The sequence below is a fragment of the Ovis aries genome, chromosome 5 (assembly GCF_016772045.2).
Source record: "Ovis aries strain OAR_USU_Benz2616 breed Rambouillet chromosome 5, ARS-UI_Ramb_v3.0, whole genome shotgun sequence".
NCBI lineage: Eukaryota > Metazoa > Chordata > Mammalia > Artiodactyla > Bovidae > Ovis > Ovis aries.
Window position 1 is genome coordinate 23,260,128 of NC_056058.1, and position 21,887 is coordinate 23,282,014.

Here is a 21,887-nt window from a genome sequence, read left to right on the forward strand (position 1 = left end):
CCTAAATTTTTTGTAATTTCCTTGCTTTCAGATATGACACAATAGATAGTCCAGATTCATTTTACATGGTTCTTGCCCCAGACCTGAAATCAGCCACCTACTCAAGAAACCTTCATTCCTTTTACTGGGAAATGGTACTTAGGGACCATGATCTGGGCACAATAGGTGTTTATTGTTATTAGGTTGTCACTACCGGTCTTTCAATGCATGGGACTAGGAAATGCATATTTTTGAATAATAAAGGTAAGTTCTGATTATATACACTGGCATTTTAACTAAATTTAACCTAGTGTTTTTACTTTTATATTTAATCTCTTTTCTCTTTTGCTGAAAACATGCTTTCTAATATCTTTCTCCCTCTTTCTCGCTTCCCCCTTTCAATCTCTCTCTCTCATATTACCATTATGAAATAGAATTTCAAACTTCTTTGTGCTCATTTCATCCTTAGGTTATATCTTACTGAAGATGTACAGTTCAAACATTGTGTTTAAATGTAACTTTAAATAAGTATTCTCCCCATTTTTGTGGAGAATTACATTATGCCACTAATAAAATATATACATGGCTCCAAATTTAGAACTATAAAACAAGGCATATTGGAAAGATCTAGGTTCCACCATTATTTAATCTTTCATATCCTCTTCCTTCTCTGAGATAATTAATTTTGTTAGATTTGGTGTTTACTTCAAGTTTATAAAAAAATGCACACATACACACATGCACATGTGTACCTCAAAACGGTAGCAAACAGTATGCAATACCCTGCACCTGACATTAAACATTTTTATTGTAGTAAAATATACATATGAAACTTATTTTAGCCATATTTAAGTATACAATTCAGTGGCATTAAGTACATTCACAATGTTGTGCAATCATTATCACATTATTAACTTTCAGAACATTGTCATCATCTTAAATGGAAATTCTGTACCTATTGAATAATGATTCTTCATTCCCTTCTCCCACCTCAGTCCTTGGTAACCTTTATTATTATTTCTGTCTCAATTGCTTTGCCTAGTCAATCTGCACTTTTGTTTTTTGTTGGATTGTATATTCTAGGGGTCACTCATAGGCGTTTAGAGTGATCCTCATTTATTTTTTTACAGCTGTATAGTATTCTACTGAATAGATTAAACTATATTCAACCAGTTGTTTATGGATGGAAACTTTGTATTTCTAATCTTTTGCCATTATAAATAGTGTTTCAATGAGCAGGCATTTCATTTTTTGCACGTTTATCTTTTAAATACATTTCTAAATCTGGAATTGGCAAGTCTAAGGATAAATGCATATGCAATTTTAGAACATTTGGATGATATGATAGACACAAATAAACCACAGAACTATGTAAGTGTTAAGTAGAAACCCATTTAACATGGTTCAATGTTTAGGAAGTATGATTAAAACTGCTATAACCCAAGAGATACTTTATTTAGTTCTTTTAGTTAAAATGAATTTGTTTGAAGGACAGCGCATCATCAATCCTCTATTGCTGTCTTTAAGTTCTTTTGATTTGAATAGATTGGTGTTGCATCTACTTTTTCTTATGCCTTATGAGAACACTGTAAGAAGGGATACTACCTTAAAACTCTTTGCCTGACTATATTGGGGGGGAAAAGGAAGGGGTTATGCCAATTCTCAGAGAATTTTGGCTGCCAAATAGTACATCTGGGCAATTTGGGCCAGAAAAAAAATTTTTTTTAGATACAAAAATCTTTAAAGTAAGTTTCTCTAGGCCTGACTAATCCAGACTTTGCTCTCTCGTACTGTTTCCTAAACCATACTTGGAGGGCCAGTCCCAGTTTTCAGGGATGTTTGATTTTTAATTATGAAATGCTGACAGACGACTGGAGCGTCACATAAATATCATGAAAGCAGAGACACAAAGGAAGACCCCAAAATCGGGTGAGCATAGAGGCAGGTCTACAGGTCCAGAGGGCAAGTGACCAGCCAGTCTGGATGCATCAATTGTTAGAGTTTAATCATTAATCAAGAGTCCAAACCGGGAACCAGGGATATGCCCCAAGACTCATTTACCCACCATGCCTGTTCCTCCTAAACACATTTCAGGGGCTCTAACTTGTCTCTGGCTGCAAACTCACGCAGAGTCCTGGCAGGGCTCAACCCGGAGCACACCCCCCCCCCGCCCCCCGGCACGGACTCCCCAGGACCGCGGCGCCTGCAAGCTGCGAGGTCCCCCGCGGCAGCTCGAGCTCCCTCTTGGAGGCGGAGGGCGCCTTTCAATCCGGAAACGCCCAGCCCCTCTGCGGGTTCCGCAGACTGACGCCGCTCCCGGTGGGGAGGTGGGGGTAGGAGGGCGATGGGGAGAGCTCGGCCTCCTCCTCGGATTGAGGTTGCAGCCAACTCCCGCGCGAGTCTATTCCTGCTTGACTGAGACTCCTTCAACTCCGGGCCTGGGTCCGGGTCCCTAAAGGAGAAGCCGTTCTCATCCTCAAGCTAGTGGCCTCTGCCCGGCGGGGAAGTTCAGCTGCGGGTCTAGCCAAGCCAGGCGCATTTAGAGACCCTCGTCCCTGGTCCGTGGCCCGGCGAGGGCGGAGGAGGAGGGAAGGGGCTGCAGCCTTCTTTCCCAAATCCGGTCCCTAACCGCCCCCTCCCCCGTCGTCTGCTCGCTTTGTACAGGCAGTCAAAACAGAGCTAGCGGCCAATTGAGGGGGACGGGAAGCAAAGCCGACTAGCGCCTCGCCCCCTCCTCCCGGGCCCCCCAGCCCTCCCTCCCCTTTCCCACTTCTCTCCTCGCCCTAACCTCGCCCCCATCCCCCGCTCATTTCCTCTCGCACCCAAGCTCGCCAGTCTCTCCAAGCCCCCTTTCCAAGCCCCTTTTCCAAACCCTGACCTGCCTCTCCGGCTCGCCCCCCACTCCCTCTCCCCAATCTCAGTCCTCTCCCCTCCCTTCCCCCTTCCTTCCTCTTCCCCTCCCCCAGCCCCTGGCTCCCCTTGTTCCTCCCCACCCGGTCGCCCCCTTACTCTGTCTCCGCCCACTCTGCGCCAGCCCCTCGGTCAGGGCTGCGCCCCACGTGTGGACGGCGGCGCTCCAGCCCCCACTGACAGCCGCCGCCCGCCGGCCCGCCCAGCGCCCTGCCGGGCCTCAAAACCCCCGCGCCGCGCCCTCGCCCGCTGCATCTTCCCCGGCGTCCAGTCTCCTGCCCTCCCTCACACCGGCGGCTCGCCCCGGCCCCGCGCACCTCCGCCCGGCTCTTTAGCCGCCGCCGGCGCGTCGCTGTCCCGGGGGACTCCGGGAGAGCCCCGAGAGGACCTTCCTCTTGTTTAGGGGGGCGACTTTTGTTTGCTTTCCGGCTTCTTTCTGGTGACTTTTGCAGCTTCCAAGATCTGTGCCCGGAGCGCACGGGAATCCGCAGAGTCGCTGCGTTCAGGCCTTTTTTTTTCCTTTTGAGGTCCTCTTTCTTTGTAACTTTACGCCGCGGCTGCTCGGGTTACTTTTGTAATTTCCCGCCCCCACCCGCTGGCGGTCCTGGAGTCGCTCGGGGCAGCGGCCCGGGGGATGCAACGTGGACCGCGCGGGGCTGCCGGCCGCTCTGCCGCCGCGCCTCGCCGCCCGCTGCGCTAGAACTCGCACCCCGCTGGCAGCCAGGGGGCCGGCGCTGGGTCCCGGGCTCCCGCTAGAGCAGGGAGCCCGAACACAACGCGAGTCTCCGGGGCCGACGAAGGGCTTGTTAGACCTGACTTTTTTCGGGCCGCGCAGATTTTGTCTTTGAGCGCTCCCTCTCAGCGGACCAAGGTCCGCGCGCCCGTAGCGCGCGCGATGGGGAGACGGCGGCGGCTGTGTCCCCAGCCCTACTTCGTGTGGCTGGGCTGCGTGGCGCTTTGGGCGCAGTGCACGGCCGGCCAGCCCCAGCCCCCGCAGCCCAAGGCGCCCCGGCCCCAGCCGCCACCGCAACAGGTCCGGCCCGCAGCGGCGGGCTCTGAAGGCGGGTTCGCGGTGCCCGAGTACCGGGAGGAGGGCGTCGCGGCGGCTAGCCGTGTCCGCAGGCGAGGACAACAGGACGTGCTCCGAGGGTAGGTGGACAGGCGAAGCGGGGGCGGGTGGAGGAGAACCTCGGCTTGGCAGCTTTCCATCCCACTCCCTCCCAGAACCTAGTTCTGTGGCTAGAGCCGGGGCCCCCTTCCACCAGTAGACCCCAAAGAGCCCAAGAAGCACCTCCTCCTCTTCCTCCTGCCGGCAAAAAAAAAAAAAAAAAAAAAAAAAAGCCCTCCCTCGGGGGTTTGTCTGCGGGTGAGTTGGAGGCCTCTGGGTGAGGATCGCCTGCGGAGCCAGCTGTGCGGGAACAAGTCCCGAATGTCTGGCGGAAGGCGCGCCTAAGTCCGCCCCGCGCCGCGCGGGGGCCGGTAGAGCCTGCCTGCTCCCCACCGTCGGGGGCGCAGCTCCGAGCCTTTTGTTTGAGGACGTGTGCGGGGCTTACTTACAGCTCCATCTAATCATCAGGCCCAGCGCTCCACCTTCTGACACGCCATCCTTGACACGTCGGGGCCAAAGTAACAGTCGGATCAAGGAGGGATGGATTTGGGGACGGGGACAAGGATTTTTGAAACGGAGTGTTCCCTTTGTTCTCTACATCCGGAGGCTAGAATGGTAGCAAATTATATGTTTCCCTGTTTCTTTTCGCTCTTTTTAAAGAGCAGCAACAGAGGGTAGATGAAAGGCAGTGTTTAGACGTTTCTGATCCTTCCCTATTTCAGTGTCTAGCCCATTTACTTCCACGTCTGAGCCCCAAGCCCCAGGAGTTTGACGTGTAGTTTTGGTCGTCCTGAAAGCTTAGGAAAACCTCTAATGTATTACGACATGCCTCTCTAAGTGTGTGTGACTTCACTTGTCTCTCGCAGGCCCAACGTGTGCGGATCCAGGTTTCACTCCTACTGCTGCCCCGGATGGAAGACGCTCCCCGGAGGAAACCAGTGCATTGTCCGTGAGTGCTAGGCTGGGATCGCAGCTCGGGGCTGCCCGCTCGGCCCTATCCCAGGGCGGACCTTTTGCATTCTGCGGTTTGGACACACAGTTGCGTTTCTAATCCGGCGGCCACTAGTAATGATTAGGGGTGACCCCATTTGAATGGTGGGGAAGAAGCAGCCGGTTTGCATCAGTTTAGACTTCACTTCTAGATGTTGAAGGGCAATAATGATAAAGGTTTCAGAGATAACTTGAAAGTTTTATCTTTCTATGTCTATTAATACAAACTCAAGGGAGAGCACAGCAATTCCCCAGATAACCCCAAACCACTTTTTCCTGAAAGTTCTCATATAAGACCACAAGGTGATTTTGTAAACGATCTGCCTTTTGACTCTGCAGGAGGTTTAGACCTTCTGAAGATAAGGCTTTCTTAGGCCTTGGTACAAAACCACTTTATTATCTCTGGTTTCATCTCAGCAGCCACATAACATAGATAGGAAAGGAGCCCTCTCAGAGATTTGGCGTTGACCCAGCTTAACAGAAGAGAGAACTCTTCCACATAGCTTGACTTTTAAGACAGTTACATTTAGGATTTCCAGACCCCAGATCTCATAAAGTACAGTAGCTTTCCAAAGTGTGAGCCTTAGAACTTCAGAAGATTTGCGTATCTCACCTTTGACGTTTTGATTATTTTATTCCGTTTCCAAAGTGTGTGACCAGTTCTCCGTGTTTTAATTGGAGAAGTGATTAGTTAGCAGCTTCACTGTGGTGGACTATGGGATGTCTTACTTCACATGCCTGTGAAATTGTGAGTTAAAGTGGGACTGGCCTTTTCTTGTGTATTTATGTAGCACAGCCATATTTGTCTTGTTGGGAGGAGAGCCAGGTATGGTAGACAGCACGTTTATTTAGAGCCAATCTTGACTTTAGATTGACCTCAGTGTTTTCCAGGGAGAAGATAATGATGCCATATGAACAGAGAAAAAGGGCAAGCCACACTAACCAAGGGATAATAAGGATGTAGTGGCATCTCTGACTCTATAGTTATTGGTTTTGTGGGTTCAGATAGACCCTTAATGTTATTTCTGTGCAGTTTTTTTTAGAAGGCATGACATCTTAAGTGTTGTGAATATTAGCTTCTTATTTTTTCTACCCTAAAAGTCTCACAATATCCAGTAATGAGGCAAAAATAGGAAGTCACAACTGTGTTCTTTAGAGTGATTCATAAATATATTAAATAAACCCTCTGATTATAAGCCTTTCCTTTTATTAAAAGGAATGGGAGGGTATTGGATTCTTTTCCCTCCAGCACAGAAGTCATATATGGGAAGCATTTGTGGAGGGTGCTTTTACTTTTTCAGATCAGTAGGGCGTTACTGTGCCTGCTTTAAACTTATGTGGCTCCTAGAATCCTGAAACAGCTAACGTCACTCACCACACACCTGCCATGCTAGCTGGGAGTGACTTAGGCACTGCGGAAAGTCTGACTCACTGAATGTAATGAATGTGGCTGCCATTATTGAGTTGGAGAGCAGCCGAGGAGAAAGGATTGGTTTATGGTACGTGTTGAAAATCTGTAAAGTCAGATTTTATTGGATCAGTGTGGAATGGGAATTCCAGAGAACAGAGCCTTCTAGAATATTTGCAGTAGGAAAAAAATATGTATGTGTGTATATATATATTCCTCTGAGTGTCAGCTTTAAATACTTTTGGTCTTTGAGTAACATTGTGCCCTCTAACTGTTCAGAAGATCAGCTTTGGAAATCTCAAAGTAACAGTGAATATTGTAGCCCTCATTTCTGCAACTTATGGTATTTGGATGCTTATGAAATACATTGGAATGTACAAGTACCATAACTCTTTAAAAACGTAACTTTGAAATGATCTTTATATCTCCAAGAAACATTTATAGTACTTATGTCAAGAGATATCTACAGAAGTATTTATTAACACATTTAAATGGTGATTCAAATACCCAAGACTAAAACGGTGTGCAAAAGAGAGGGAGAATGTAATGCACTTATAATCTCTTGGGTGGGTCTCATCTAAATTTTAGCATAATATTTTGCATTGAATTCAGTAGTTCAATTATTTTCATATTGAAAACTAAAGTATATAGAGATAATAACAGAATTGAAAACAGTCAAAATTAGGAATTTTCATTCCACGAAATTCTGCCATTTGCAGCAATGTGAATGGGCCTACAGAACATTACGCTTTGTGAAATGTCAGACATAAAAAGACAAATACTGTATTATATCACTTCTATGTGGAATAGAAAAAATAATGCAAATAAATGTATGTGCAAAATAAAAACAGACTTACAGATACAGAAAGCATGGTTGGCTTCCCTGGTAACTCAGTGGTGAAAAAATCTGCCTGCAGTGCAGGAGATGCAGGTTCGATCCCTGGATAGGGAAGATCCCCTGAAGTAGGAAATGGCAACCCACTCCAATATTCTTGCCTGTAAAATCCCATGAACAGCAGAGCCTGGCAGGCTATAGTCCATAGGGTTGCAGAGCTGGGCAATGAGCATGCACGCACATATAGCACAGTGGTTACAAAGGGGACATGAGGGGAAGGGGCAAATTAAGTGTATGGGATTAGCACATACAGACTATTATGTGTGAAATAAAAAACAAGGATACAGCAAAGGGAATCTTAGTCATTATCTTGTAATGACATAATGGATAATGGAGTATAATCTGCAAAAATACTGAACCACTGTGCTATACGCCTGAAACTAGTATAATATTGGTAATCAATTAGACTTCAGTTAAAAAAAAGAATTTTCATTCCATGACTTTATTTATTATATTTATTGACTTTCCACCATTTAGCAGTAAAAAAGCTCTGACGGGACTTACAAAAAGAGAATAAGTAAAACACAAATAGAAAAGGAGGACCAAAGATTAATTTCCTCATATATTTGTACATCAACATTTTTTCTGTATAGAAAAATATTAAAATGATCAGCTCCTAGAATTTTATTCTGGTTGGTCTTGACCAGGCTTCATGAGAAGATATTAAGAGAAAAGTATATTTCTCAAACTACTGGAAACCTAATGCATTTTGAGTTGAGTCGGTGTTTTGTTGTTATTGTTCTTAATTATGGCCTGTGGAAATCACTGAAGTACTTCCAAACTTCCAAATATTTGATTCCAAAACAATGACATTGACTTAATTTCCATTTTTTAAAAAAAAAAAACTCTTGTTAGGACATGAAGCAATGGAAAAGTTTGCTTATTCATTTTTCGTTGTTGTTGTTGTGAAATTATGCTAGGAAGAGCATGTTGATCAGTGGAAAAACAGTGGGAAGGGGTTGGCCCAGAACCATGCCATTTGAGACCTGAAGAGACACCAGAACATTCCAGTATAATCTCTTTGTTTTATTTTACCAATGAGCGCACTAAACCCAGAGAAGCTGTGGGTTTTCTGCAGGTTTGCAGTGGGTCAGTGGCAGAGCAGGAGCTCAACCTTAGACCTGTTGCATAGTACCATTCATTTACTATCCACTTTCGACTTGAGTCTTCTTCCCAACATCACTGAAATCCCAACACCCAGGTCCTCTCTACATCCCTCTCTGGTATTTCTGGGGCTCATTTTTTCCCCCAATTGTGGTAGGGACAAATACTTAGATGAGATATACTATAGTTTGATATGAGTGTGAAGAGAAAGAGCCTAGCATTCAGCTTTTCACGGGTTCACAGATGTAGAGGGTAGACCTGCGGCCATGATGGGGATCTGTCTGAAGATGACCAATCTCCAGTCCATCAGACCTTCTTTGGGTTTAGGACCCGGGAAGGGGCACTTGGCATATAACCTAAGCCTAAACTAAATGTCTTTTGAGCAAACTCTGAGAGATGGTGAAGGATAGGGAAGACTGGCATGCTGTAGTCCATGGCATCGCAAAGAGTCGGACACAACTTAGCAACTGAACAACAACAAAACTAAATCTCTCCTTGCTGAGAATGAGGGGGCTTTGAGATAAAACAGTTATTTTAATAAGCTTTTGTCTTTGGAAAGTTAATGGTGATCAAAAAGTCCAGTACATTTTAAGAGTAGTCAACTCCATGGCAGGAGCCATGTTCATGCCTAAAATCGTTTTTTACTTTTACACACTGTGATCTGTGACATCCTCATTGTACTAATGGAGATGCAGGCTGTATTATGTGGGTGTCAAAGGCAATTTGGAGAAGCAAAACAATTATTGAGTTAGTTTACTTCTATATAACACACCCTTTATGTACTGAGGGGGTCTCATATCTCTTGGAAAATTGTGAGACTCCTCACTAGCAGAAGATAGGTACACACATTTACATACATATGTATAGCTAGTTTCAGGACATTCCCATACTCTCCTCTTCCTGTCTTCATCCATCCACTCATGGAGCATTAATGGAGCATTAAAACACTTGCCTAATGCTTTGCAGAGAGAGAATTCAGTTGTGGGCATAGTGATAAATCAGCTCCTAAATGAAACTGACTCTGTATGGGAGAGACTTCCCATTTGAAGGTTACTGATTTTGAGGATCTGTGGTATGTGCTGTGTCAGTGAGCCTAACATTCTTTGCTCTGATGACCCTCATACCTTCGAGGTCACAGCTGCAGGAGGCTTTGAGTCTCCCTTCATCAAAATGTCTTAGCAGCTTTTCTGAGCAGCAGGAATAGGCTAGGTTGTGGAGGTAATACAGGAGAAGAAGGGCTAGAGGAAGGAGAAAGAGAATTATTAAGGGGAACAAAGATTGATGATGGGGCAGGTCAGATACCAGCCGGGAAGGAATGTGTATGGAACCCCTGGGGCTTGGCCAAGTCGTTAGAGTGCAGAGTCTCCAGCTCAGCCAATTTCACTTTTTCTGTCTCCTGTGAAGGTCCTTTACATAGTGGGCTGTGCTTTCTGAGGGTACACAGGACCTCTGGGTTTCCTCAACTCTCCTCACTTCCTAGGATCAAGACTGTCTTCTCATGGTGAATTCTGAATATAAGCCTCTGCCTTGAATGGAAAAGATGACCCATACTGATAAAGAGTTGAACAATTAAGATTATGGAAATTAAAATAGTTTCATTTATGTGCACTTTATCATAAGGGTACTTAAGAGACTCATTCACTTGTCTACAATAGGTACTTTTATTGCATATCTGCAATTAGGCATTATATATAGCACGCATTTTTATATCTTAGTTTTTCAGCTTTATTGTTTTTGACTATCGCTTCCTTGGTTTGTAGTCAGTGGTTTATTACCTTATTGTTCACACACTTCCCTGTTGTGCTTTCCACAGCAATTTGTAGAAATAGTTGCGGAGATGGATTTTGTTCACGTCCTAACATGTGTACTTGTTCCAGCGGCCAAATATCACCAACCTGTGGATCAAAATCAAGTACGTTTTTCATATGTGACTCTATTTACTGCATTATCTGTAAATTATCATTTGAATAAATGGTAAATGTCCTTTTCAGTGAGGCTGTGGACCCATGATTATTTTCTGTGCTAACTAGGTCAGTACTAATCTTTGGAGTAAAAATCTTTGGTGGCTTAGCTGTTCCCACCAACAACTAGGGGCTACTGGGGTGGTGATGAAGAAAAATGATTTCTTACTGGTCCAGAAGATATGCGTCTACTGAGTAAAAGAGCCTGGATTTAGTGAGAAGTAATTCTTTGTAATAGCTGGAATTTACTGTGTTTTTTACCGGTACTTGTTATAGGTACTAAGTGTTTGACTATATCATTGTATTTAATTAAGCCTCACATGAATACAATGAGATACTATTATTACCCTATTGTCAGAGAAGGAGATTGAGGCACACATAAGTGTTAACTCACCCAAAGTAAAATAGATTTGAATCCAGGGATTCTGATGCCCAAGTCTGTAGACTCAAATCCTCAGCTTTATTTATTGCCTTTGCTTAACTCCTGTGCCTCATATACTATTTTGTGGGTTAACTAAAGGGGAAAGAGAAGAGCACTGAGATGATAGCAAATACTCATTGTGTACTGACCAGGTGTTTGACATAACATTAACTTATTTTGCTTTACACAGACAATAGCTCTGTGAGATCTCTGTAACAGTGGACTAAAATTGTGCTTTACATGACCTAAGGAGGAATTGTTGGGTCTTTAAGGTCCAAAATTAATCTTTTAGGACGGTATTTAAGGTAATGTTTTATAGCCAAGTAGAAGCAGTTATTATTTATGTAATTGCTCAGTAATTAATAAATCTTTATCTGCCTCAAACAATATGAAGTTGTTATATTTTTAACAATTCTTTCTATAAATTTTTCTTAAGTAAAAGTAATAGATAATCTGTCTGATTGAGGAATATAAGATTCAAGATTCATACAACGGATGTCATTGTCTCATGATGCAACTTCTGATTAATGCTCTAGCTTCATTTTCTTTCAAAATATCATGTAATTGTCTAAACCTTTCACAACCCATTATGTAGAATTCCTCAAGACTTTCTTGACCACCCTGAATACTTGTTTCCTCCACTACTTTCCTGTCCTTCCCTCTGACTGCCTAGAAGATACCATTCCCCGTATCTTCGCTGTTAGTTCTCTTAGTTTTCTCAAATGCACCCTCAGCAAAACACCAGTCCTGGAGAAACGTTTTTACAGTTCAGTTTTTTAATTCCTCTAGTAGGACAGCTGAAGAATCCTTGGTTGACCTTCAGTTTGTGGTATACAATTTAATAGGAGAATCCCTGAATCATTTGGCCTTGAGTAATACTGGCTGCTTTTCCACCAGAAACTTCTTTCTCCTCTCCAGTCCTCATGGTGCTCCAATTTCACAAAACATTTAGCACCGTTAATCACTATCTTCTTGAAATACTCTCTTTTCCCTTCTCTTATATGAAAGTAATGGCTCCCAACACTCCTTTGCTTGATCATTTTTTCTTAGTGTCCTTTCTGTATCCCCTTTATTAGCCTTACAGTCACAGTTAAGTATTCCCCAAAGTTCTGTCCTCCCTAGATGAACTCATTTACATATATGTCTTCATACTACCAGTATGGGCCTTCCCAGGTGGTGCAGTGGTAATCCACCTACCGGTGCAGGAGATGCAAGAGACTTGGGTTCGACCCTTGGGTGAGGAAGATACCTGCAGAAGGAAATGCCAGCCCACTCCAGTATTCTTGCCTGGAGAATCCTCATGGACAGAGGAGCCTGGCAGGTCCTCTGTCCACAGGGTCACAAAGAGTCGTACACGACTGAGTGACTGGGCAAGCAGTAACCAATATGTTGCTAACCCATAATGATTATCTCTAAAGTAGATGCGTCCACTGGGCTTCATATTCACGTGCCCCATTTCCTACTGGACATCTCCACTTGAACGAGTAGTAGCATCCAGATCTATGGCATGAGACTCTTGATCCGTGGCTGACAACAAACAGTCCGTTTCTTCCACAGTTGCCATGGTCCCAGCAAGTAGCACTGAACTCAATGCCTTGCTATCCCGATGGGCATGGTATTCACTGTCACGGAGCTTACATTCCTGTAGAGAGACAGACAAAACACAAGTAAACCAACACCACAGTGTCATTCTAGATTGTGGTTAGTTCTTGGGAGGAAACTTGGCTGTGAAGAACAGCCTGGAACCAAGGAAGAACATAGACACAAGGGATAGACAAGATCGTGCTGATGCGGCGGGACATTGAAGCTGAGTTTGGAGGGACTAGGATGAACCAGGGAGGGATCTTCACAGGGAGAGGAAGTAGCAAATCAAAACATCTTTCCTCCACTTGAGAAACTAAAAGGTTCATGCGATGACAAAGAGGCAGGTTGGGAAGAGAAGATCTTAGAGAAGCAGGCAAATCCAGATAGACAATACATGGCCGCCTCGGTCATGGAAGGATTTGCGTTATATCCCAAATGCGACATTGAAAGGGTTAAATAAGACAGGGAAGCAGTGCTATTTGTATTATTACAAGATGACTGTAGTTGCTTTGCAGAGAAGGAATTTGAAAAGGGCAAGAGTAGAAGCTAGGGAACTCATCAGGAGGTGACTGCAACAATCCAAGTAAGAGATGAGGGTAGCTGAACCACACAATATCAGTGGCAACAGAAAGGAGAAGGATTTGACATATATTTTACAGTGGAACCTACAGACCTTGTTAAAAGACTTGACTTGAGAGAAAGAGAAGCAATTGTTTAAGCACTGGATGGATGGCAGTGCCTGGCACTCAGCCACGGCATTCTGAATGGGTACTTGAGTGCCTCCTGCATCCTAGAACTTACACTTCTAGTCACCTTAGATTTTCTTTCTTTAACATTAAAAGTGTAATAGATTTTAAATACATACTAAATAACATGTTGTCACAGATATGCTCATCTGTGTACTTACAAATAAATAAATGTATGCTTGGGTCATAACATTTACTTCTGTAGAGTACACTTGTCATTAATTGGGCATTTATTATAGTTTTATAACTCTCACAGATACTGTAGTTTTGGTGATTGATAATTTTATGTTTTTTGTTCTTTGCAGTTCAGCAGTGCAGCGTTAGGTGCATGAATGGTGGGACCTGTGCAGATGACCATTGCCAGTGCCAGAAGGGATATATTGGAACTTACTGTGGACAACGTAAGCAACATTAGAATAAACTCGATTTATTCAAATAATTTGATTGAGTGGGTATTTCATACCGAGTCATAATTAAGGTCTTGTAAATGATTAATGACACTCCACTCCAGTACCTCTTGCCTGGAAAATCCATGGACGGAGGAGCCTGGTAGGCTGCAGTCCATGGGGTCGCGAAGAGTCGGACACAACTAATCGACTTCACTTTCACTTTTTACTTTCATGCATTGGAGAAGGAAATGGCAACCCACTCCAGTGTTCTTGCCTGGAGAATCCTAGGGACGGGTAAGCCTGGCGGGCTGCCGTCTATGGGGTTGCACAGAGTTGGACACGACTGACGTGACTTAGCAGCAAAGTGTGTGATCCTTTAAAAAATAGTTTCATGTAGAAAAGACATACCTTACAGCTGAATAGATCATTTTTTCCAGCCCTTAAAAAATTTTTGTTTTATTGATGTTGTTGAGTACCACTAGGACTTTATCAAATTTGACATATATTACAATTAGATATTTAGTTGATTTTCATTTATCTAGTTCCATAAAACATGGATGCCTTTCTGAAAAAATGGTAATGTTTGCTGTGATCTCTCTCTCTCTTTAGGATATCCTAAATTTAAAGCTGGAGAGCCAAGCTTATAAATTGTCCTTTGCTGAATTATATTTTATTACTCAAATCTCTTGTAATACCACAGTAAAGGGCTATGAAATGATTTTTCAATAAATACATGAATTCAGAGACAGAGGTGTCAGTCAGGCCTTATAAACCAAAGAAAGAAATTTGGACAGTACTCTAAATATTATGTGATGCTATTGGTACAGTTTAAGCAGTAGAGTGAGATGGCCTGATTAACATTTTAAAAAGCCACTTTGGCTGCTGTATTGAAACTGGATTGTAGAAAGGGCAAGAAAAAAAATAAAAGGGCCAGTTGGGGGCTAGACTATTGATTCTGGTAGCTGCTGCTGCTAAGTCGCTTCAGTCTGACTCTGTGCAGCCCCATAGACGGCAGCCCACCAGGCTCCCCCGTCCCTGGGATTCTCCAGGCAAGAACCCTGGAGTGGGTTGCCATTTCCTTCTCCAATGCATGAAAGTAAAAAGTGAAAGTGAAGTTGCTCATTCATGTCCAACTCTTAGCGACTCCATGGACTGCAGCCTACCAGGCTTCTCCGTCCATGGGATTCTCCAGGCAAGAACACTGGAGTGGGGTGCCATTTCCTTCTCCATCTGGTATATGATGCTGTAGATGTGATTTTTGCTTAGATTGAGCTTTCATTGAAGGTGGAATATATGGAAGGAGGTGTGTACTGATGGAATGGATGTGATGCATGAGACTAAAAGGAAAGGCAGAGAACCATAATGATGACTAGAAGACTTGAGTTGAGCTCTGGGCTGGATGGTGATGCCATTTTCTGATACACAAAAGACTGAGTGGGGAGTAGGTGGGATGGGGGTCGGGTGGGGCTCAGAGCATGGGGTGTCAAGAGTTTTTGTTTTGGATTTGATGAAGAAGTCTGTTAGACTTCTAAGTGAAAAGATCTATGAGCTCAGCCCTTAGGAAGATAGACATACGAGTTTGGGAGCATATAGATTTAATTTTGATACGGCTAACATTTTCATTGTGGGCCTTCAGTAGGAAGTTGGTGCAAGTAGAGAGGAGAAGTGGGCTGAAGCTGGAACCCTGATTGTTGCCCAGCATTTTGAGGTGGAGACGAGGAAGGAGAAACCAGCAAAGAGTGAGAAAGAGTAGGTAGGGAGACAGGAGGGAAATTGGGAGAGCATGATAGCCTGGAAGACAAAGGAAGAAGGGAGCACCAGGAGTAGAGATTTATATTGTCTCGTGTGCAAACAACAGACTTTTCTTTCTTTTTTTAACATTTTGACCCAGATTCTGGGAAAGATTGAGAGCAGGAGGAGAAGGGGGCGACAGGAATAGATGGTTGGATGGCATCGCTGACTCAGTGGACATGAATTTGAGCAAACTCCAGGAGATAGTGAAGGACAGGGAAGCCTGGTGTGCCACAGTTCACGGGGTCACGAAAAGTTGAACATGACTGAGACTGAACAACAAGTCTGGTTTAGCATCTTTTTTATATCCGATGTGTCTGTGTAGTAGTAAGTAATGATAATTTCAGATTTGACTTAGGTCACACTGTTTGTACCTATGTTGAGTGGTACAGGAGTCTGTCTGATAAAAACAGGCACTGGTCATATTTCTGAGCACAGAGTAGGTGCTCAGTAAAATATTTACTGAATAAAAATATTCAAACTAGCAGTCATGATCAGGGTTCTATCCCCAAGCACAGAGTGGGTACTCATTAAATATTCATTGAATAATAATATTCAAGCTTCAGTAGTCATGATCAGGGTTCTGTTTCATAGTGTGACCATCTTGAAATAGGGCTTGCTTCTCCCTTTTCCTCAGATCACGGGAGGCAGTTCGTACTTCTTCCCCTAGTCTTCTTTTTCTCCCCTGCCTTTTGCTTTGTCCCATACTAGGTGTAAGTACTTTTCTTCTCTTCCTGTGTGGTCAGCATTCTTTCCATGGTGGAAATTTAGGCTTATACAAGTTTATTTTCAACTCCAGTTGAGCGGAACATTTGTTTCTGTCTTGTTTTGTTACCAAAACATTACTTTATAAAGTAACTTTCATCATAATTCATTCAAAAGAAGGAAATTGCTTCTTTTATCCCCCTTTGGTCCCCTTTTATCTGTATCGTCTGCTTCTCCTCTTTGGCTGTTGCTCTGCAGTGTAAACTTCAGTTGCTATAGAGCAAGTTATGTTTTCCATACAGATCCCTTTCAGTATAAAAAGGAAGGGGAATTAAGATTGTAGAACACCTTAATGCATAGCCACTGTGCATTTTGTTTTTTATACCATTTTATTTTATCTTCAAACTATTAGCTCTACTATACAGGCAGGGAAGCTGAGAATTGAAAGATGATGTGATTGAGATGTGCTGAACACAGCAGAACTCCTTGATCTATTCACCGTGTTGTTCCACCTGCCAAAAAAAGTGGGAAGAAGGCTGTAAGATTCTGACATATTGCAGGAGATTTTGAGAATCTGCAGTATATCAAATCTTATAGCAAATGAAGGAATACACAGACACCCTCCCTGTAGTCACTCTGCTGGAAGCACGCTCTCTCACGTGAGGCAGGAATAGAAGCAATCGCTGTATTGGCTTGTCTCCTTCTTATTCAGAGAAGCTCTTGATACTGTCTTCAATTCCTGAAGATGCCAGGGACCTTTTGTTTCAATGAGTTATACCTGCTGATATTTGCTGTGTTAAAATTGAGAAATTTAAACATTAAAAAAAATTATTTCCTTTCAAGTAACAGAAAGCCGTGTTACCTGTTAACATAATTTTGATGAATAATAACTGTGTTTTCCACACCAATAGAAAAAATTCGTGAGAAGAGAGGCATTGTTGGTTTGACCTGTGTAGGTGAGCCTGGTATTTACCTGTACTGAGCGAGCTCTCTCAGGACATGCTGCAGGCTTATTCAGCCCTCTTCTCCACCCTGGAGAAGCATTTGAAAGCTCTATTTTGGAAAACCCTGAGAGAAGCCCTCCTTCCGCCTCCCCAGGGATAGATCCTGAGGGTCAGTCATGGATGTGTATTCCCATTCATGTCTTAAGGGCTAGCATGTGTTTAATGAGGGAGCATGTCTGGGACAGTGACTTTCATTTACATCTCTTACACCTTGATAGTATTTAAAGAAAATTCCTTTCCTTTTGATTAATTACATTAGGTAAGTGTTACTCATTTGCAATATATCTTTAGAAATCAAAATATTCACATACTTACAGTTGTTTCTGTGAAATTATACCCTGTGGAGAGTTTTCTCCCTCTCTCTGTTCCCTAGAGTCTTCAATCTTCTTTCATATTTTAATCACCTTTTACCTATGAAAACAGATTGTAGGGTTCATAGAACTGAAATAGAGGATTAAATCATTGTATTCTGACTGTATGATCAGAGTCAGCCAATTCTTGTGATTCTGATTTATAGGAAAAAAACAAACAAAACTTACCAAATGATTGCATAACAATGTGATTTATGTGAATTGTGGAGGTTTTAGTCTCAATATACAATGAAATATATGTATTTAAATGCATGATTCGACATGTTTCAGAGGTAAGATCCATTATTGACTACATTTCTACACTCCTACATTATACTTGGACTTTTACTGTATAATGAGCTTCTTCTTGCTGTGTTTGTGTGCAGCTGTCTGTGAAAATGGATGTCAGAATGGTGGACGTTGTATCGGACCTAACCGCTGTGCCTGTGTTTATGGATTCACTGGTCCACAGTGTGAAAGAGGTAAGAAGAGAAAAGAGAACCTCCCTTTGGAGCAGTCTGCTGCTGCTGCTGCTAAGTCACATCAGTCATGTCTATCTTATTGTCAATATGTGTAATATTTTTATTACTCGATGAAACTTCTTCTAATGAGACAATATTTTCATTCTTTGATTATGTCTGTAACCCGCATGGTCAGATTTTGTGATGTAGCTAATAGCAGCTAAAACAGCTCAGTTTTTTCCACCAGAGCAACCTCAGTTTAGAAGGCTGACTCTGGTGCTGTGGCTGTGGGGTAATTTTGAGTGAGTGACTGGATGGCAAATTCTAATAATTTGGAGTTAATTCAAATTAGGAGTCACTGTTGGGAGCACTGCCTCTGTAAAAAAAAAGATGTAAAGATGTAATATGTTCTTGGTTGCAAGACCAGTGAAAACCTGAAATAGAAGAGCCTAACCAACAAGGAAATGTACTACATTGCATAACAAAATGTCCAGAGTCGGTGGGCTTCGGGTAGGACGTGATCAGGGCTTTCATTCGGTTGTTTTACTTCTCTTGGCCCTGCTTTCCTTTGTGCGTCGGTTTTGCCCTGCCCACCAGTTCTGTATGGTTGTGAAATGACTGTCAGCTGTAACTAATGCAACGTGCTTTCTTGTTCACATCTAGGGAGAGAAAACTTCTCCTCTAACTATGGGCCAGTAATAGCCTTCAGAGTTATTTCATATGCTGATCGGCTTAATCTTGAGTTTTTGAACCAATCCCTGATAAGAGGAATGGTATTAATATGTTCCATGTAAACTTATCAGGACATATGTTTGGAGCAGGAGATGATGAAAGCCACCTGAAAGGGGGAGTTTGGTCTCAACCCAGTGGAAGTTGTGGTGGGCAGGAGAAAAGGGGTAGAGGAATGGGTGCTGGGTAGGTTTCCATCTTTGTCCACCTTATCTGTGTAAACTGTTGGTCAAGCCCATTTGAAACCAGTTTATCATAATTTAAATAGCAGCAAAGCTTGTGACCTGTAGAGTACTGAAAATCCCCAGTGTTGATGCAATAAGTAAACTATTAATAATTTTCCTATATTGCAAAAGGGCATTACAAAGAAGATCAATTTTATAAAATGTGATAAACAGCTATTTACCACTGAACCATAAAAGTAAAATAAGCTTAAACTAAAATCAGTATTACATAGTCTTTCATAATTACATATATGCTCAATTTACTTTTCCAGGATTTGTCATAGCATCTAAAGTTGTATAGTGCTTTCTCTGTTGTGAAACTTTGAGTATATGAAGTTATGTCATTGAAATGTTACAGATAAATAGTGGTGATGGTTTATGTATGTACAGAGGCTTTGAGTTGCAAAGAAACCTTATGTTTTTCAAATTATATCCATTACACTGACAAAACTTAATCCTGGCATTCAGGTTAAAGCTCAAGAAGAAGCTGAGAAATTAGAATTATATGGTAAAGTTTGAAAAGTAAGATGTATGCAGCCTTTTAACATACACTTGTATGTATATGTACATTAAGATATTTATATTATTTCTGGGGTAATTGCGATTTCTTGGGACCGAAGTACATTCCACAGATGACAGAGTTTATAGTTATACTTAGGAGAAATTTAAATGTCTTCACCAGATGCTTTTATTTGGGGAAGAAAAATTAATTATGAAATGTTAGCATAAAGTGATAAGTTGTTGAGAATGGAATAAAACAAATTTCTGAGATGATGTTTATTTAAACACCATAGAATGGAAAAATAGTAAAATTAAAAATTTCAAACATAGTTATAATTGGTGGAGATCATGTTCATTTTTCTGGAGATCATGTAAACTTTTCGGTACTTTCATCCTAAAGCAGATTTCAAATTCAATTCCTAATTGGCACAGGAATTGGGTAGTTTTTTTGACAAAGAGCCTTCCAGGCATTACATCATTATTCTGTCTGCAACAGTTATTCATTCATTGGGTTTGTTAGTCCTTACTAAATTTATGGAAACTTAATAAAGACATTAAAATATATTTTACATGTACAGTAGCATGTTTTCAGAAGAACTACAAAATTAAGTAACGAATTGGCCTGAAGTATTTCTTTTTTAGCGTAGGTTTGCTTCTTAAAAATCTTTTTAAGTATTCACCTTCAGATGAAAATTCTAAAACTTCATTTTTCCAAAGAAGGAATTAGCAATTTCCAATCTTAGATTGCAACTGTGAACTTTAATGTTCTTAAAATATATTTTTAATTGAATTTTTAATGTGTGACAGCTAATCCCACTGAGAGTGGAGTTCATAGTTTTTCTCAAGAAACATTGTCTGAATAGCTACAAAAAGAAGAACTTACTTATGTTGAGGTTAGTGAATAGTCCTGTGTGCCCAGTTCACATTTAAGATTCATATTGTCTTTTTCAATTTGCGTGTGTGTGAAGTTGCTTCTGTCGTGTCTGACTCTTTGTGACCCTATGGACTGCAGCCTGCCAGGCTCCTCTGTCCATGAGATTCTCCAGGCAAGAATACTGGTGTGGGTCGCCATGCCCTTCTTCAGGGGATCTGCCTGGCCAAGGGATCAAACCAACATCTCTAATGTCTCCTGCATTGGTAGGTGGGTTCTTTACCACTAGTGCCACCTGGGAAGCCCTATTTTTCAAATACTAAATTTAAAAACATACGTTCTTTGTTCTCCTAAAAAAAAGACTTTTGTAAAATTAAAGATACTTTTCTTCTTAGTGCAGAACACATAATTTCCCTTTAAATTGGTCTCTTGGGATCCAGTAGTATGATAAACCTGGCAGTTTTTCCAGTTATCTGGGCTTCTGGCAGACTGGTTTCCTGCCTGGAGATAGAGACTGGGTGGTGTTAATGACTGGCATGATTGTAGTGTTTAACCTGAATCTTGATGCTGTGTAAGCTGAACCTCTTTGGAGTTTTCTCCTCACTCTTGCTGATACGTACAATGACCTTTTATACTTAGCATTCAAAAAAGAGTTCTTGTGGTCTCAAGCTGATTATAAAATGCAGACGGCTTAGCTGTGTCCAAGGCAAATGAAGATACTTAATTCTTTTTCCTTCTCTCTTCAAACACATGGCATTTGAAAAAAGATAAATATTGAACTTAATGTACACCTGAGAACATGTAGAAATTGAATCATTATTATATATCAAGACTCAGCGTTTTTTCCTCTTAATGCTTAAAATGTATTTCATTTGTCAGTAGAAACTTGGAGGGGGCAGGCAGGCAAGAAACGAATATACCTGAACGATTTCTAGACAAAAAACAGTGATTACTTGATAATAAATATGGCCTGCTCAAGGTCCCTGTTTCAGCTTCTTTACCTTAAATGATTGTTGAAATCATGTTTTGTAATTGAATTTTCCTTGAAGCTTATATAAGGACCATCTGTTAGAAATATATCAGAGACCCTTTCAAATTATGGGTCTCTGATATAGTATAAAGCACTGCTACAAATTGTTTTTTTTAGCATGTAAACATGAACTCCTTTTGAAAAGTGTGTAAGTTTGGTAACATTTCAAATATCCTTATGCTTAGTGACATTTCCTTTAAAATGTACATCTTTCAGTAAGTGATGCCTTAAAGAGAAGGATTGGAAATTTACTTTGTAAGCTTTTGACGTTTTAAAGAAAAATTCCTTTTGTTAATCTGCATTGGAAGAAAAAGTGAGATCAAGTTGCAAATGTTTAAGTTTACAAAATCTAAACTTTCATGTCTTTATGGAAAATGTAAAATGGATGGATTTTACTTTCAGGGTAACTGTCATAAAATCATCCAGTTAACATATGAATTCAGTGTCTAAAAGCACGTCCAGGAGGAGTCAACTCCACTTCTTCTCTAATGCTTCTGGTCACAGGGTGCTCCCTCCCTCCCTCCATCATGAAACAGTATTTCATTGTCAGGGTCCTGATTGTTCATTATTACGCTCCTGTTTAAGTGGACATTCGACAGGCCTACAGTGCATCTCTTACTGCCTCATTCAGGAGGAATATGATGATGGTGACTTCCGTAAAGGCGTCAATTATAACTTACTACCCAGTATTGTGTGATGACACCTTGAGGTCTAATTATAACCTCT

General features: G+C 41.9%; 1 protein-coding gene across 1 annotated transcript in view; it reads left to right on the forward strand.

Moving 5' to 3' along the window:
• The first annotated feature begins 3,140 nt into the window (after positions 1–3,140).
• The window catches only part of FBN2 (fibrillin 2), a 229,160-nt gene continuing 210,413 nt past the window's right edge, over positions 3,141–21,887 (forward strand). The window contains exons 1-5 of the mRNA XM_004008653.5: positions 3,141–4,038; positions 4,864–4,946; positions 10,208–10,306; positions 13,412–13,507; positions 17,732–17,827. Coding sequence (XP_004008702.2) covers positions 3,785–4,038; positions 4,864–4,946; positions 10,208–10,306; positions 13,412–13,507; positions 17,732–17,827 — 628 coding nt within the window. The 5' untranslated portion in view covers positions 3,141–3,784. The remainder of the gene's footprint in view (positions 4,039–4,863; positions 4,947–10,207; positions 10,307–13,411; positions 13,508–17,731; positions 17,828–21,887) is intronic.